The 19030-nt window shown below is 47.5% G+C and overlaps 1 protein-coding gene across 1 annotated transcript in view; it reads right to left on the reverse strand.

Moving 5' to 3' along the window:
- Window positions 1–19030, reverse strand: part of POLR3B (RNA polymerase III subunit B) — a 64814-nt gene that overhangs the window by 40623 nt on the left and 5161 nt on the right. The window contains exons 9-12 of the mRNA XM_081928199.1: window positions 18286–18394; window positions 5270–5392; window positions 4133–4249; window positions 3033–3167 (exon numbers count right to left, since the gene is read on the reverse strand). Of these exons, the coding sequence (XP_081784325.1) occupies window positions 3033–3167; window positions 4133–4249; window positions 5270–5392; window positions 18286–18394 (484 nt within the window). The remainder of the gene's footprint in view (window positions 1–3032; window positions 3168–4132; window positions 4250–5269; window positions 5393–18285; window positions 18395–19030) is intronic.

Here is a 19030-nt window from a genome sequence, read left to right on the forward strand (position 1 = left end):
TAGGTATTCAAACGGGCCCTGTTAAGACATTCTGGAGTCTATTGCATTATTTAATTCCTCCATGGAATTAAACCAATTTAAAACTGTCTCCATTTTCGAAGACGCATTAACACTACTGTGACCCCCCCCCCATTGGCCATGGGCCAGTAACTGAATCTACTCTCCCAATGAACATTTCCACTCACTGTATTTGCCATATTTTCATCATTATCACGTCCCTGCTGATTTGCAAAAAGCACAGACCTTTCTTTGCCTTCCATTGCATAACATAATCGTGAGAATTCATTTGATGACTAAAGTTGACATTTATGTGGGATAGTAACTTGAATTTAGGTCAGCTATAATGATCTAGTTGGGAACTGTCACAGAGGTCAATCATGGGTCAAGGGTAGATGGGATTCTGTGTCAATTGCACATATCAGTGACTACTCAAAACCAGTGCTGGGCGCTGGAATCTTTTCCCCTTTGATAGTCAATCTTTCCTGACATCATGCAAAACTGAGTTTCCCATGGGATAGTTCCTAAAGGATCACACAGTGGCAAGTAAATGGTAATGTAGATTAATCTACTAATGTGAATTCATTTGCAGAACCTGTGTGCAATGCAGATGCTCTATATCCCTTCTCCTAATACTAGAACATGAAGTCATCCAGTGAAGTTGAACACTGGAAGATTCAGGACAGAGAAAAATACCCGATCCTTCATATAGCCCCCAGTTAAAAGTAAAGAATTAGCTACCCCAGGATGCACTAATAGCCCACAAATTGGATGATTTTAAAGGGGTTCAGGGAAATTCATCAAGGTTAAGGTTATTAATGGCTGCTAGCCGTTATGGCTCTGTATTACCCCCAGTCTCAGAGGCAGCATGCCTCAGGAATACAAATGGAGTGCTAACACACTTGTCAGTTCCTGCCTGTAGGCTTCCGATATTGTTAGTCACTGTGAGAACAGGATCTTGGAGTTAGATCAGCCTCTGGTCTGATACAGAAGGACTCTTCTTATGCTCAGATTCTGAAGTGCACTTCACTTTGGGAAGAGGCCAATATGGCATGCCCTGGACATTCACACATTACTTGCAGATCTCTGATTACTTTGGGGCTTGGGTACCCATGTGAATGCTATCAGAATGAATCTTCATTGGATGAGCCTAGGTAAGCAACAGGAATTTGCCTTATGATCCATCTAACTCACTACTGTCAACACTGACCAAGATAGGGGTCTTTCGGCGCAAAGTACCACTGAGTTATGGCCCTTCCCATATCTTTCTCTATCTATATTTTAAACAAGTACTAGGAAAAGGGCTGTTTCATTGATGGCATAAAAGATTATTAAATAATTAGTATATACGTAACTAAAAATTTCAACACTGACTTCAGAAGAAGTCACCACTGAACACCATTTCCCAGCCCCTCCTGTTCAAGATAATAAAGTTACGTTAGGGGGATACACTAACTTCTTGACATTTTTTAGTCTAAAGCATTCCTTGGCTAATTCCAATACATCCACAGGCTTTCTCTAAGAACATAGCAAAGTTTCACAATAGCCCGTTTTTAGGTCAGGAGTAAGTGATTAAGGAGAGAACGGGATGGAATGCCAGTGATAATATTCATTTAATTTTTGTAGTGAACCCAGGGTCTTTCAGACAGGAGCATTGAAGAGCAAATTAAATTTGAGTTGTGGTGGCGGCGAAACATAAGGGAGAGGAACTGACAGCTCATCAATTGATTTCCATTGAAAATCCTGAGGAAAAAAATTAATAAAGTAGTTAAGCTGCTGAAATACAGTTTCACCAATTAGCTTAATGTCAGAGAATTCTAATTAGGCGCCTTGAGATTGCCATTTAGTGTTTAAGGCTTTAGAGTGCCAAATTCTCCTTTTCACACAAACTGGTTGCAAAATTAAAGACATTAGGCAGCCTTAATTATATTATCAGAACAGCTGGGATTAGTCAATCTCTGAAGTCAAGGCGGTTTTCTTTTGTCACAGGGTAAAAATCCCTTCCTTTCCAGGGTGCCGGATTTTGGTGCTGTTCCATATCTCGCCCATACAAAGCAAGCTGAATTAGAAAGAAAGAAAGGGGAAAAAATGCCAAACAAACCCTGAGGACAAAGACGAGGGAAATGCTCGGCAAATAATGAACACATTAAGGAAAGAGAAAAGGTAGGTGAAAAGATTAAGCTTGGAATCGGTAGGTTTCGCTAACACCTCTGCTGGCACCTGGCCTGCCAAGCCTCTAGTGGGCAGAAAGACTAAGAGAAAGCTCTGTAAACCAGCTTGGCTAGCGGAAACAACTGTTATCTAAAGCTAAAGCACATTTCGTACTCCCTTGTCCCATGGGGTGTGAAATTAGCTGCTATTGTTTTCACACATTTTTATAGACACAATGCCTTTTATGTCTTCACATTGTGTGGACTGCTATGCTTTTCCTCCTCATACAGGAACAGTCTTTTTCATTCAAATTTTTAAGCAACAGGATTTTTAGCTCAGAAACACAACCAGGGGTGGGTGTGGGTGTGTGGTGTGTTATAGGCTATTTGGAAATAAACTCTAGCTGAAATCACTGAGCAATAGGCTTAAAGTGAGGTGTTCTATCAATTTGCAAAATACAGCCAAGGATATGTCAACAACAGAAAAAACACACACATAAGGGATAGAAGTCTGCTTTCAGATGTATTTTTACGAAGCTAGACTAAACAGTTTAAACCGTTACACAACTCTCAACATATTAGGCATATGCCAGTATTTATGAACCTTTATCGTTTCAGAATCACTAATCAACAGAACCCACTGCAACAAGCTTAAAGTGTGTCTGAACCAGAAGCACCTGGGGACCACAACACACACGATTATTTTTCCACACTGAACCTGTTGTGCTGTAGCCTGATTCTGGGGCATCATTTGGGTTGCCTTGGGCAAGTTAAAGCAACCAACAAATTTAATAAATAAATAAATAAATAAATAAATAAATAAATAATATGGTAACTCCATATCGATGTTTCCATGCTGTATAAAAACCCCCAGGGTGGACTTACCTGTCCTGCCAACTCCAATCGTTTGTTTCCATAGTAGTCTCTGTCATCCACTTTGTTGTCCCCCTGAGCTAAAATCACTCTGCGGACCATCACAGCTGTATAAATGCACTTTGAGCGGAAATTGAACTCTTTTACCTGGAACACAGAAAAGGGGGGTAAACAGTTTCTAGTAAGGAACAGCTAGTCATTTGTCCAAAATGCAGCTTAGGTTAAACTCATTTTGCAGTTCTGCGATATTCCCCAGACTCAGAACAGTGTGGCAACATTTTCTCATTGCATTCATCCTTCCAAAAGCCCTATTAGGCTTTCACAATAGTTCTCATTTCACGAAGAGAAAGTAGAGATCAAGCAATAGCACCTTGCTTAAGAAGATCACTAGGTCAGTTTATGGCTAGATCACACACACACACACACACACACACACACACACACACACACTCATACACAGATACACCCGCTTATGAATTTTACATAGTGTTCCCTCAGCCCAACACCAGTAAGCACAGGTTAGTGTGCAGAGAATCACATACAGAGCTGCACATACCCTACTGCTGCATGCAAAAAATAATGAATCAGAATACAGTGGTACCTCAGGTTACATACGCTTCAGGTTACACACTCTGCTAACCCAGAAATAGTGCTTCAGGTTAAGAACTTTGCTTCAGGATAAGAACAGAAACTGGGCTCCGGCGGCACAGCGGCAGCAGGAAGCCCCATTAACTAAAGTGGTGCTTCAGGTTAAGAACAGTTCCAGGTCAAGAATGGACCTCCGGAACAAATTAAGTACTTTACCCGAGGAACCACTGTACTAATCAACACAGGCATTAGATCAGGAGCAGGAAGTATCTGACTTCTCCTCTAATACACACAAAGAACTAATGATAGAACTAAGCAGCAGCTCTTCCTGAGGTGCCTTCCTAAATAAGATTGGGTTGATGAACAACAGGTGAAGATGCAGTCACCCTCACAAGTTCACCATGGATTAGTGAAGGTGCTCTGCCAGAGGACATTCAACCCACTCAGGTCTTGTATGGTAAGAATCCTATTTCAGCCCACACACCCCGGGGCCCTGCCCCAAAATCTAAGATTTACGGTCGTACAGGGACATGGGCAAGAATGGTTGTTGCCAGCAGCTCTCTTGCTTCTTCCATCTTGGTTTTTTTGGGTCCTCCCCACATTCTCTGCCTTCGGACCTTATTTCCCAGATACTTCAGTGCCTGTAAAGAGAAATCCAAATCCAAGTTAGCATAGTACAAGTTAAAAACTCTTCTTGGAAGTCTCCACTTTCAAGGAATGACATTGCGTATTAACAACAGATGACTGCGTATTAACAAGATAATCAGCATGCCAAAACCTAAGTTTTTAAAATGTAAAACAAGACAGCAGTGTAAGATGCTTCTTTAATAAGATGACCAGTGAAAATGGACTAGGCCAATCTGGGACTGGTATCTAACGAGGAAGATCTATTAGCACAAGGATTTCTGTTTGCACCACGGATATTCCTCTCTCTCTCTCCGCTCCTAGTAATCCCCCAGCACCTCCCCCAAATCTGCTCCAGAAGGTTGGGGTCACCCCTCAAACTGGTTTAGGGGGCGCAGGGAGAGGAGTGAGGAGGAAGTTCCATTGCACAGCCAGGAGTCCTTGCACTAATGGAATTACTCTTTGGATACTGCCCAAAGGTAAACATCTAACAATACTAACAATAATTATATTTCCTAGTATGGTTTTAACCTTCCATGAACAAAAACCCCATGTTCTGGTCAGTGGTCCTCTAGTGACTACTGTTGTAATAACTCCTGTCTGAAAGGCTCAAGAATACCCAACATTTCTGCTAATCATGCAAGCCAAAGTAGAATTTTGTTAATAAAGAACTGGACTCTGAGAAGGACTGAAACAGGAAAGAACAGCTAGAGTCAAAATGTATAAAATGATCTCTTGAGGTCATGCTAATTTTGCTGCTTACATACACAGTCCTCCCAAACAATTTCCCCATCTTTTGCACCGTAATGTTCATTCTATGTCCACTTTTAGCCATGATCAAAACTCTTCCACCTCAGCCTGAGTAATGCACAGATCAGCTCTCAGAGATGGACTTTCTTCCTTGGAAAATAACTTTTCCAATCTACAGAAAGCAAAGGGGCTTGACAGACAGAAGACTGTGGCCAGTGCATTCTCTGAGCCGTTCCATCAGCTCACAACAAGCAAAACTAAGAAGCCATTTTTGAAATGTCACACACCTGCATCTGTGTGAAAATCTGAGCTTTTTGGCACTCCTCCAAGCTGGGACCAAATGCAGCCATCACATGCTCCTCTGTACCAATCATCTGCACAATCTCCTGGTCACTCTCAACGCCCATAGCCTAGAAGAGGGAAGGGGGGGGGGAAAGGTAGAAAAGGAGAGAAAGAATGTTGGCTTGGTGCTAACTTGCTGACATTTGCTTATGCTAATTTTGTCATTGTAGTCAGTATTACTCCTAACCCGAAGCGACTTCTCCTCAGAAACAGGGCCATCTGGCACTGGCAGCAGCTCATACTCAAACTATGAAATGGAAATCTTGATAAGCCAAAGCAGCAGCACCAGCAGGAAGCACAAACGAAAGCAGCAGAGTAACGCTAATGGCAGCTCATTTGCAGAAGAAACCTCATATAGTTTAATAAGAAGCAATGCTCTGCTCCAGTATTTGTATGGGACAAATGCAACAGAGGAAGCCTGTTGAAGAGCTACAGGAAAGGAATGAATGGTATCTTTTTATACACACACCCTCTCTCTCAAGTTATGCAAACTTGCTAACGATTTTGTGCATAGCTGGCGATGATTAGCTCCCTTTTTCAGCAGTAGCTGCTCAGTTAGGTGGTTCACAGGAGGCTTCCAACATTTGCCACTGAACACTGCTGCCTGAAGGAGGGGTGACTTGGTGCTATTGAAGTAGATAAGGGAGGGTAATAATAAGAATATAGTAATAATAATAATAATAAATTATTTATACCCTGCCCATCTGGCTGGGCTTCCCCAGCCACTCTGGGCGGCTTCCAACAAAATATTAAAATACCGTAATACATCAAACATAAAAGCTTCCCTAAACAGGGCTGCCTTCAGATGTCTGGTAGTTGTTTTTCTCTTTGACATCTGAAGGGAGGACGTTCCACAGGGCGGGCGCCACTACCGAGAAGGCCCTCTGCCTGGTTCCCTGTAACTTGGCTTCTCGCAGTGAGGGAACCTCCAGAAGGCCCTTGGTGCTGGACCTCAGTGTCCGGGTAGAACAATGGGGGGGGGTGTGGAGACACTCCTTCAGCATGCACTGTGCAGGTTCATGGAACTCATGAACATCATGTGGACGCTGCCAGCCAATCGGCAGCCTTGCACCTGTACCGTGCTGAATTAACCTCCCCCACATTTCTTCCATTGCCTCAAAATGCATTCTGGTAAGATTTCCCCAACCAAGCTCAATGTCAGCACACGACATCTTCAGGCAGCTGCTGGGGTCCTAACACCATGGCAGGTCCCACCACAACTGCGCTGAGGTCTGCTCCCTCAAGCCGAGAGTCAATGCTGCTCCATTGGGCCCCATGTGAGGGTACTTGGAACCACTGTTTTAATTTCCCACAGTGTCAATGACACAGTGTAGGAAATTATAGAATCATGGAGTTGGAAGGGGCCTCAAGGGCCAAACCCCCTGCATTGCATTACAGTGGTACCTCAGGGTAAGTACTTAATTCATTCCGGAGGTCCGTTCTTAACCTGAAACTGTTCTTAACCTGAAGCACCACTTTAGCTAATGGGGCCTCCCGCTGCGGCTGCGCCGCCAGAGCACGATCTCTGTTCTCATCCTGAAGCAAAGTTCTTAACCTGAAGCACTATTTCTAGGTTAGCGGAGTCTGTAACCTGAAGTGTATGTAACCTGAAGCGTATGTAACCCAAGGTACCACTGTATAATGGCGGCAAGGCGTAATAGTGGCTACATGTCTGCCTGCCCAAAGAATTTTTGCCAAGTTCACAAAATCCTGTCAGAGATAACTGGCACAGGAGGGGACCCACTAGAGGGCACTTTGTCCAGGAACCCTCAAACCTGGAGGCAGCTCTGCTCCGTCCCCAGGCAGGTGCACTCAATCACAGACACTGGTAAATTGCCTCACAAGTTGCCTCACATGGGTTGGAGAGAGGGAAAGGGAAGGCAAAGAAAAAGGATTTCACACAGAAAGCAGTCTTGAAAGCCGTTTTATCTCGGTTTTTTCCATAGATCCTTAAGCACCAGGTTATAGCTGATATTGTAAAAGAGGCTTAATACGTTAAGAAAATGTTTAACAGGTTTAGAAAGGAAAATCTCCCCAATCTCTCTGTGAATAAAGTGCTTCAAGGCAGCAGCCAGCAGTGCGGGCCTTTGTACATTCTAGATAATGCTAAAGCTTCTCCTTTCACATATTTGTCTGGAGTTCTGCCATATCAAGAAACAGGGAATAAAGTCAATAACACCTCTTTTTGGCAGAGCTACAATATGCTTCTCAGAAGTTGGAAGGGTGAAAAGCTATGCCTTGCATTAATACTTCTCTTTAAACTAGGCATAACAAAGATACACCAGCGAACACACAGTGTACTCTTGGGCTCACTGTAAACAGACAATGCACCTCCAACTCACATTCTCTTTAAACTGCATTAAATTCCTACCTAATTAAATGTGATCACTGGGCCTATTCCTTTTAGAAAGCATTTGCTGCAGCCATTGGCCCCTACAAAATGTTGTTTAGGAAATTACACATTACAGAAGGCAGCACATGGCAGCGCTCTGAAATACATACTCCCAGTGCCGTGAAGATGTTCCAGACCCCACACAGCTAAGTGACAGTAGTGGTGCTCTAAACAGCTGGTTTTACTGCTGCTAACAACTCCACCTACAACCCCTGGCCATGCAGCAAGTAGTTGAGGGTAGAAGAAGCTGTCCCTAATGCTCAAGCCAAGCATGTCAACGAAGGACTTTAAATAGTACTGCCTACGGCTATGCCCTCTCCCTTGCAACTCCTTCCCCCAGATAACAGATACAAGCAGGAGGCATCAGGCAGCTTTAGCTGCTTTAGAGAAGCCGGGGAACCTCTGTGTCCTCCAGATGTTTCTGGACTCCCAATAACCAGCATTGCCAATGGTCAATGACCATGCAACTGGTCCAATACCATCTGGCTTGCCAAGCAGGTTTTCCATTCCTGCTTTAGATGAAAGCTTCCAGTCCCTTGGTCCCAGACTCCACAGACCCCCTAGCTACAAAACTATAGCCCTTGCTGCAGAATGTCACAATTTTAAAGGTCATTTCATATATTACACTGCATGCACACACATGCTGAGTATTCAGTTGCATTTGAAGCAGTTGCATATACAAGGAATGGCAGCAGATTGCAGCTCCCTCCAGCACGTGAATGTGATAGCTTAGACACGGCTTGCCATTCCAAAGGCGTGCAGCTTATGAAGCAGCTCTATTTATATTATTTATATTTCCATTATGTACCACTCAAATTGATTTGCAGCCATAAAAAAGAACCCTGGGGTGGGAGTGCATGTGCTGAGCACCACACTGGAAGACATGCACCAGTATAACAGCTTTCTAATAGTACTAGATATTGATCAGTGGGCTGCAGACCCCTGGAAGGCTGTGAGTAAGGGGTTTGTGAGTAACTCTCCTCTGGCCAGTGTGTGACTGACTTCCTCTGCTGCCCTCTTCACAACAGCATCTCCAGAACCACTGCCTCCTAATTACTGATTGCATTCAGGTTCCTTAAAAAGGTAAAGGGACCCCTGACCATTAGGTCTAGTCGTGACTGACTCCGGGGTTGCGGCGCTCATCTCGCTTTATTGACCGAGGGAGCCAACGTACAGCTTCTGGGTCATGTGGCCAGCATGACTAAGACGTTTCTGGTGAACCAGAGCAGCGCACAGAAACGCCGTTTACCTTCCTGCCAGAGCGGTACCTATTTATCTACTTGCGCTTTGACATGCTTTTGAACTGCTAGGTTGGCAGGAGCAGGGACCGAGCAACGCGAGCTCACCCCATCACGGGGATTCGAACTGCCGACCTTTTGATCAGCAAGTCCTAGGCTCTGTGGTTTAACCCACAGCGCCACCTGGCATTATTGGGGATTGCTTCTGGGGTTTACTGGGATGAATTATGTGGATGGGAGTTGCCTTGTTCTTTTGGGGGGGGTGCCTTTTTTCTAATAATGATGATGATTTTATTATTTATACTCCACCCATCTGACTGGGTTACCATAGCCACTCTGTATGGCTTCCATCATACATAAGAATGGCCTAGGTCGTTTTGGGGAAGTAATTTTTGGGGCTGTCTGTTGTTCTGAGTAGCATTTGCTGTTCGTGAGTTATTACCCCAATGTACACACCAATCAACAACCCAAGTAGTTATCTCCAAAAGAGAGTAAATATAAATGTATTTATTCACAAACAGAAATTTATTTATTTATTTCCCTGGTATGCCCACTGATCAATTCATTATTCAAAAGCTGTACAAGATCATTTATTTATAAATAAACATTAATTCATTTATTTCCCCAGTATACCCAATCAGCAGCCCAACTAATCAGTCAAATTGTACTAGATGCAAACTTATTCATTTCCAAGTGAACTCAGTTGAACTAATCCCCCAAAGAATTAAAATTAAACTTTAATTGCCACTGATATAATATATTCCTGCTTACAGAATCCTCAAGAAGGCACTCATGCTTTTTTCTAAAGTAAGGGGAGAAACGGCCTCACGCAGGCTTTGGAGATTATTCCATTAGTTAAGTCTTGGAGAAGTGCACATGAAGTCTGTGTAAAACGGTGGCAACTGGCCCTAGATTTTTACTCAGGGCTCCAGCTGATCCTCACCATATCAAACAAAAAAAGTACAAGAAAATAATAAAATGTTTATTCTTAACTCCTCCCGCAGTGGTAAACTATAGTGTGTTGCAGAAACACTGTGGGGGGTGTTACTTCCACCAGCCTCGTGGTTTACAGACATTCTAAAGCAGGCATGGGGAACATTTTGTGTCCTTTAAATTCTGCCAATGTTTGCAAGAAGAGATCCACAGGATTGGCTCCTGTGAACAGTACCTGATCAGAGCCAATCCCTGTCAAGAGTGGGGCTTGCTGTCAGCACTGGATTTAAATCCAGCACCAAATGCCAGTCTTGCTTCTGGCAGAATTTTCTTTGCAGTCACAACTTGGTACCAAAGGAAACATTTTTATAATTCCACTTGTACCACCAGATGTGTGGTTACAATCACAATAGGAGGAAGGGTTAGACATTACTTCCCTACGCAGTACATACCTGTCACGGCCACCCAGGTCTGGTCCCAGCTCACAAGAGACCTCACTCCGTTGCAGCTTATTTACCGGAAAAGTTTATTGAAGATTTCTGCTTCTCATACAGTTCAGCATTGTGGCCGTACGTCTGCCACGTTAGACCGCTGAAGTCCCCTCTGACTCCTCCCCTCTTCCGCACCAACTTAATAGCCTGGCTCTAGACCACCTCTTCCTCTCCTTTCTTTTCCGCAGGGTCTTCCTGCCCCCCTGGGTTCCCTCTCTCCGTGACTCGCCTGAGGCTGAATCCTCTGCCGCCTCTTCCCCCCTCTTTCTGGCTTTAGGGCCGGGCTCCTCCCCTGAGCTCTCTCCACTTCCGCGCGCCTCTACGTTTGAACTTGGCGCGCGTACGTTGCTGCTGACCTTTCTTTCGACCGCTACACCACCCCCTGCTCTGCTCTCCACCCTTTCCGGCTGAACACCCTGCTCCAACCCCCTCTCTCTGTTCTCTCCTAATCCTGCTCCCTCCGAGAGGCTGACGACTCCACCCCCTTTACTCCGTTCCGGCTGAGACGTCTCTTGCTTCCTCTGTCTTCCACTGGGCTCCTCTCCGCTTCTCCCTTCTCCTCCCCTTTGCTTGATTAAGGTAACCCCCTTTTGAGAATCCTCTGACTCGCTGCTCAGACTCGTGGATTCCCTCAGAATTCCGTCATCTTCTTCCTCATCCTTCTGCCCCTCCTCCCACTCGCTCTCCGTCTCCTCTGTCATCTCCTCCTCTCTCCCAGAAACCCTGACATCCATCCCCCCCTCGAAGCCCCCCCTTCCCCCCTCCCGCTCGCCGGGGACCGGTTGTGGAAACTGCGGCTCTTCGGGGGTAGGCTCAGGATACAGGTCGTCTACGTCAATGTTCTCTGCTGGCAGTTCTGTGTAAGTGTATTCGAAGTCGGGTTCTTCCCCCAAATGCTTCTCAGTCTCTGCTTCCATCGCTACTTCCTCCGGTGCTGCCCGCCAAGGACCTATCAGCCACCTCTTACGCCATTCCTCCTCTGGCTGCTCCTCCCACCAATAAGGGGTTTCCGTGTCCACCCCCGAGCACGATCCCCTGGGCGGGCTTGATTCTGGTGTTCTTTCCTCGGGGGAAGAGAAACCCCTGAACGTGCTATCTGACAATGTGGGTGTGAAAAGCCAGTCATCAAAGTACTCAGCTGGCATGGGTCTATGTGGGAAAAGTGCATGGAACTCTTCTTTCAAAAGGGGTTCGTCTAACTCGTAGCCTGGCACCCAACTATTAGCAGCGGCTGGTGTGCCCTCCCTGGCGAGAAAATATTCAACTCCCTCCTCCCCCCATCTCGAGTCCAGTATCTCTGTGACCTCGTTAAGAGGTTCTGGTCTTGGCGATTCCCCCCTCTCAGGCGCCCTCCTACGTGGCTCTGGGAGTGCTCCTGACTCTTGAAACCTGTGTGGGGTTTTGTAGGGAGTGAGCACCGACCTATGAAAGACCGGGTGCACCCTGGAACCTTCCGGAAGGGCTAGACGAAAAGCCACCGGATTGATCTTAGCCTCAACTTGATATGGCCCTAGCTGCCTGTGTCCTAACTTCTTCTTGGCCAATGACCTGGCCGGCATCGCGTGGGCTGCTAACCACACCCAGTCCCCAACCTGGATGTCCTCTCCCGCCCTCCTGTGCTTATCGGCCTGCACCTTATACGCCTGTTTTGCCAGCTCCAAATGTCTCCGCAGCTCCTCGTGCACCTCTTGCAACTCCGCTGCAAACTGGTCGGCATCTTGAGGCCCCCCCCCTCCTGGTGCCGCAAATCTCGGGAAGGTTCTGGGATGACGGCCATTGTTCGCGAAGAAAGGCGTCACCCCGGTGGAAGCGTGTTTCGTGTTGTTGTAGGCGAATTCAGCCATCGGCAGATAGTCCACCCACGCCGCAGGTCGCTGGTTGGCGTAGCACCGCAGGTACTGCTGCATGATCGCGTTGACCCTCTCCGCTTGACCGTTGGTTTGTGGATGCCTCGCCGATGTCAGGTTGATTTTGACGTGCAAGATGCCCAGAAGCTTTCGCCAGAAAGTGGAAACAAACTGGCGCCCCCTGTCGGACAAGACGGACTGCGGAAGTCCATGCACTCTGAAGACGTGATCGATGAAGAGCTTTGCGGTCTGTTCTGCCGTCGCCACCTTGGCACAAGGGATGAAATGCGCCATCTTGGTGAACAAGTCCACCACCACTAACACCGCCGTCTTACCTCTGGAGCTGGGCAGGTCCGTAACAAAGTCCAACGCTACCCTCTCCCACGGTTGCTGCGGTGTCTCCAGCGGTTCTAGCAATCCCGCCTGCTTCTGGTGCACTGGTTTGGACCTCTGGCAGATATCACACCTGGCGACGTAGTCCGCCACCTCTCCTCTCATCTGGGGCCACCAAAAGTCTCTAGCCACCAACTCCATCGTCTTTTCTTTGCCGAAATGGCCTGCACTAGGGGCGTCATGCAACTGTTGCAGAACCTTGGCTCGAAGATCGTCGGTGGGCACGTAAAGGGCACCCTTACGAGTCAAAAGTCCATCTTGTAATTGAAACTCATCGTTGTGTCGCGACCCTCCGCGTAGCTCCTCCATCTTAGACTGTGCAAACTGATCCCTTTGCAACGCGCGTCGCACCGCGTCCAGGTCGACTGCGATGGTAGCGCACGTCCACGCCTGCGGTGCGAAAATGTGCTTTGCTGCGATTGGAGCTGCTTCCTCCAAGTATTGCGGCTTTCGGGACAGCGCGTCTGCAATAACATTGGAGTCTCCTGGGATGTATTCTATTTTGAAGTCGAAGTCCGCAAAGAACTCCGCCCAGCGCATGTGTCGCTGGGTCTGCAACTTAGCCGTCCGCCAATACTCTAAGTTCTTGTGATCCGTGCGGACCTGCACCGTGTGCTTGGCTCCTATTAAGAAGTGTCGCCACGCTTTGAAAGCTGCATGAATGGCCAACAACTCCCTGTCCCATATGGTATAATTGCGCTCCGTCTTGCTGAGCTTCCGGGAGTAGAACGCACCCGGTCTCCAGTTGCCTTGTGAATCCTCTTGCAAAAGAACGGCCCCAACCGCTCTATCTGACGCATCGGTCTCTACCCGCATGGGTCTGCCGGGATTCACGTGGAGCAGCTGCTCTTCGGAGGCGAAAAGACCCTTAAGCGTCCGGAAGGACCGCTCCGCTTGTTCGGTCCAGACGAACTTCTTCTTCTTGGAACTGAGGGTGTCAGTGATCGCCGCCGTCGCGTTCGCAAAACCTTTAATAAACTTGCGGTAAAAATTGGCAAAGCCGATGAACCTCTGGACCTCTTTCCGATTTCGAGGGCTTTTCCAGTCCAACAGCGCTTGAACCTTAGCCCTGTCCATGGCCAGTCCCTCGTCGGACAACTTGTAGCCAAGGAAATCAACCTCTCTGACATCAAACTGGCACTTTTCCAACTTGGCGTACAGCCTGTGTTCCTTCAGCCTCTGCAGGACCTCCCTCACGTCCTTATCGTGATCCTCCGGCGATTCCGAGAAAATCAGGATATCGTCGAGAAAGCAGACACACTTTTTGTAGAGGAGACCTGCTAGCACGTGGTGCATAAATGCTTGAAAAACGTGGCTGCCATTTTGGAGGCCGAAAGGCATGACTCTGTATTCGTATGTGCCCAGAGGGGTGAACATGGCGGTCTTCCACTCATCTCCTTTCCGGATGCGGATGAGATTGTAAGCTCCACGTAGGTCCAGCTTGGTGAAAATCTTGCCCCTCCTGACGGTCGCTAAAAGGTCGTCAATCTTGGGCATGGGGAAAGCTTTGGGCTTAGTCAAGCTGTTGATGAACCTGTAATCCACTATAAGCCTTTTTTGGGGCGTGTCCTTCTTCTTCACAAAGAAAACAGGGCTGCCTCCCGCTGCTTTAGATTCCTGGATGAAACCGCGCTTGAGGTTATGGTCTATGAACTCCCGAAGCTCTTGCATTTCGTCCTCCGACATGGAGTACAGCTTGGCAGCAGGCAATTGCGCCCCTGGCACTAAATCAATCGCGCAGTCGTAAGGTCTATGAGGCGGCAACTTGTCAGCTTCCTTCTCACAGAAAACCTCCAAGAATTCCTGGTACTTGTGAGGCACTGTTTGCACCATACCCAGATGCAATGGCTGCTCAGCTTCTCCTCCCTGATCGGTCTGAAAGCAATGCTGAGCACAATACGATGAACAAAAGTTGATCTGCCTCTGGTACCACGCAACCGCGGGACTGTGCCTCTCCAGCCAACTCATGCCTAACACGATGGGTGTGTCCGATAAGTGGGTGACATTGAAACTAATAAGCTCTCGATGGTTGCCAATCTGCATCATCATGGGAGGGGTTTGCTGCACCACTTGCCCCCCCAGCAACTTCCTGCCGTCCACCGTGACCACGTTCAGAGGCGTCGTTGCAGGCAGGAGCGCCATGTTGTGCTGCTTAACGAACTGCAGTCCCATGAAGTCGGCGTTGCTTCCCGAATCGATCGTTATTGGAACCTCGAGGAGTCTCCCATCAGGCAACTGGAGTGTTGCTGTGAGCAGAACTGCCGGTTTGGGAGGCAAAGGGTCCACGCTCTGCAGTGATGCTGGGGGCTTGTCTACAGATCCGCCTGGCTGAGCCCCAGTAGCTCTGCTTCCAGCCAGGCACTGTCGTTTCCCTGAAGCTGCTCCCCTGGTTGCACCTCTGCTGTTACAGTTGCCAGCGCTGCAGTGTGCTTCTGGAGCCTCTGGGGGCACTCTTTCGCCATATGGTGCGCACTGTCACAGATGTAACACTTCCTGGTTCCTCTAGGAGGCTTCGCTTTGGCTGCACCAGGGACAGGGCTCTGGGATGGCTTCTGAGCCCTAGCACCACCAATCTCCATTGGCTCCTCTCTGTCCTTCCCCATTGGCGAGGGGTGCGCACGGCTGAAGTCCCTGTGCACAAAAGGGAGAGTCCTTGCTTGCGCACGCGCTTGGGGCCCGTCCTCCTCATGCCACGGACGCCCCTCATGTCGAATTCCAAGAGCTAAAGCCCGTTGCACCACGTCTTCTAGGGTCTGGGGTCTGTCCCCCCTAGCGATCTCATCCTTGATGGGGGGGCTCAATCCCTCCCAAAAAAGATCTCTGACCGGTTTACTGTCCTTTGGCCAATCTAAGGCGGTGAGCAATGCAAAAAATTTAGAGTGGTATTGGCGCACAGTCGCTTTCCCCTGCCTCAGCCCGTGCATTTGACGGCGCGCAATGTCCACATCCACAGAGGATTGAAAACAAGAATCCATCGCTTTGATGAACGCAGTTGAATCGCGACGGGCCGGTCCATCTTCGCGCCACAAATTGCGTAGCCAAGCCCTGGCCTCCCCATGCAGGTGCGAAACAATGAACCCCACTCTCTCCTCCTCATCTTTAAAATCGTGACGGAGTAAGTGCAGTGCATATACAACGTCCGCTCTGAAATTGGGATAGTCTTGCAAGTTGCCATTAAAATGCGGAACTAGGGCACCCCCCCTCCGTCCAAGCGCAATGCCCTCCGCTCTGGATCCTGGGGCCCCCGCCTTGTCCGCGCGCTCCCACCTTGCCTGCAAATCCTGGCACGTCTTCTCCAAGTCGTCATTCTTCTTCTGCGAAGCAATGACTGCCGATGTGAGAGCGGTAACCTGATTCCGCAATGCAACCAGCTGCTCCTCAGCGCTCATGGCTGCTCCCGTTCGTGAGCTTCGCAAAAAAAAATTTTTGCTTTGAGAGAGGGGACTTACTGTCACGGCCACCCAGGTCTGGTCCCAGCTCACAAGAGACCTCACTCCGTTGCAGCTTATTTACCGGAAAAGTTTATTGAAGATTTCTGCTTCTCATACAGTTCAGCATTGTGGCCGTACGTCTGCCACGTTAGACCGCTGAAGTCCCCTCTGACTCCTCCCCTCTTCCGCACCAACTTAATAGCCTGGCTCTAGACCACCTCTTCCTCTCCTTTCTTTTCCGCAGGGTCTTCCTGCCCCCCTGGGTTCCCTCTCTCCGTGACTCGCCTGAGGCTGAATCCTCTGCCGCCTCTTCCCCCCTCTTTCTGGCTTTAGGGCCGGGCTCCTCCCCTGAGCTCTCTCCACTTCCGCGCGCCTCTACGTTTGAACTTGGCGCGCGTACGTTGCTGCTGACCTTTCTTTCGACCGCTACACCACCCCCTGCTCTGCTCTCCACCCTTTCCGGCTGAACACCCTGCTCCAACCCCCTCTCTCTGTTCTCTCCTAATCCTGCTCCCTCCGAGAGGCTGACGACTCCACCCCCTTTACTCCGTTCCGGCTGAGACGTCTCTTGCTTCCTCTGTCTTCCACTGGGCTCCTCTCCGCTTCTCCCTTCTCCTCCCCTTTGCTTGATTAAGGTAACCCCCTTTTGAGAATCCTCTGACTCGCTGCTCAGACTCGTGGATTCCCTCAGAATTCCGTCATCTTCTTCCTCATCCTTCTGCCCCTCCTCCCACTCGCTCTCCGTCTCCTCTGTCATCTCCTCCTCTCTCCCAGAAACCCTGACAATACCTAATTAAAAAAATATATAAATGGGAAGAATTATTTTAAAGTATAATGTGATTGAAAGTGACACAAATTAGCATCCTGTGCAGTAAACCCGTAACTATTACAGATGTTCTACCTTAAAATAGATAAGGTCCCAGTCCACAAATCCCACCCTGTTACATCCACACAGCATTATTTACACATTTAAGTTACAAGCAAGTGCTGCCCTCTTCCGGCAGTGCTCTGCGATCTTTTTAGGGTATTGTTTGGCACAATCCCTAAAGCTGTTCTAGCAGCTGAGTACATTATATAAAACAGGAAATGAACTAAATATAGAACCAATATGACCAAGCCAACATTCTGGCCAATAGCTGATGCTCTCACTGGGAAAGATTCCAATCAAATCTTAAAGGGGGAAAAAAATCCACATGAAAAAATTGCATTCTCTCAAGGTACGCATTCTCTCAAGGCATTTTGATACTATTTTTGAACCAAGAACTGTGTAGGAAATTTCAGGAAGTGCGAAAGCACTGAAAAATTAGCGTATTTTTTGCCCTATAGGATGCACTTTTTCCCCTCCAAAAATGAAGGGGAAATGTGTGTGCGTCCTATGGGGCGAATGCAGGCTTTCGCTGAAGCCTGGAGAACGAGAGGGGTCGGTGCGCACCAACCCCTCTCGCTCTCCAGGCTTCGGGCAGATATCCGCAAGCCTGGGGAGCCCGCGGGAGTTCCCGCAGGGCTCCCTAGGCTTGCGGATAGCAGCCTGTTCTGGGGGCTGGGGAAGCTCAGGCTTCCCCCACCCCAGCCCCGGCCTGGGGGGAAATATATATTTTTTCTTTATTTCCCCCCCAAAAAACTAAGTGCGCCCTATGGGCTGGTGCGCCCTATGGGGCAAAAAATATGGTAAGTTCCAACCTGCAAATTGAAATTCTCAAACATCCCTGCCTGCAACTCACTTTTATTCCCCCCCCCCCATCTCCCCTACCCCTGCCTTTTCCTCCATTTCCATTTTTATTGGCTTAAAAAAACCCCAGGCAAAAGTAATGGCAATTGTGCCAAAGATGAACCTCACATTATGTCAAGGTATGACCCAATACTTCAAGGCTAGCAAATAAAAGTTTCCTACGGTGTAGAGCAAACAGCTAAAAGAAACTTGAACATAGACAAAGAACAAAAATAAATAAATATTGACTCTTAATCTCAGGGCTGTGGGTTTGAGGTCCATGTTGGGCAAAAAAAAATTCTGCATTGCAGGGGCTAGACTAAATGACCCTTGGGCCACTTCCAACTCTAAAATTCTACGATTCTATTATTTCCCCCTTTATACTAAGTATTTGAAGTTCTTCTATAAACTGTTCTAGGCTGTAATTTTATACAGGCTTACCTGTGAGAAAGCCCCACTGAACTCAGTGACATGTACAGGATTGTACTCCAAGCACTGATAATGGAGATTGTTCTTTTAAAAAATTACCTTGAAGATTATTGCAATGGGAATATCTTCCGACAGGGTGTTATGCTTAAGGTAGAATCTTCCTTGCTTCATGGTTATATTAGTTCTGCTCTTCTTTTCATGAGTAGAACTACACATTTGTAAAAAGAAAAGGAAAGACCTCATTAATTCTACAAACCCTGACAGCGAGGGGGGAAACATATCATGGCTTTGTACATCAGAACACAGGATTGCGAAGGTTTTTTGTGCATAAAACCTAGGATCTTATTACTGTGCCAACCTCCTTCCAATTCATGTCTTTCTTCTTTGATTGCAAACCTGTAAGCCAGGGAAGGGGAACCTATCATCCTCCAGATGCTGCTGGCCAAGCTGGCTGGGGCTGAAGGGAGCTGGAGTCCAGTAAGATCTGGAGGGCCATCTGTTCTCCATTGCTACTGTAAGTGGTTATCTATTCTGTCTTCTGTACCATATTTAATTCTTGGTTTGCAGGGATTAAATAAATAATTTTGTCTGACTATCTGCCGGTGTTTTCAGAACACAGGCATGTTGCATTTTTGGGAGCACTTAAAATACAGCAAACTTTGCATTTTCTACTGATCCACTTATTTTAGACTAACCAAAGTGGTTTCCCCCTTCCACAAAGCTTTGGTTGAACTTCTGCTCTGTTATTTTTAAGGACCAAGTTGCAAACATTTGGAATTACGTTTAACAAATGGTTACCAAATGTGCATGAAATACGTATTCAAACACAAGGCTCTTTCTATGA

This window comes from Podarcis melisellensis, assembly GCF_964234715.1.
Source record: "Podarcis melisellensis genome assembly, chromosome: 10".
In the NCBI taxonomy this organism is placed as follows: Eukaryota; Metazoa; Chordata; class Lepidosauria; order Squamata; family Lacertidae; genus Podarcis; species Podarcis melisellensis.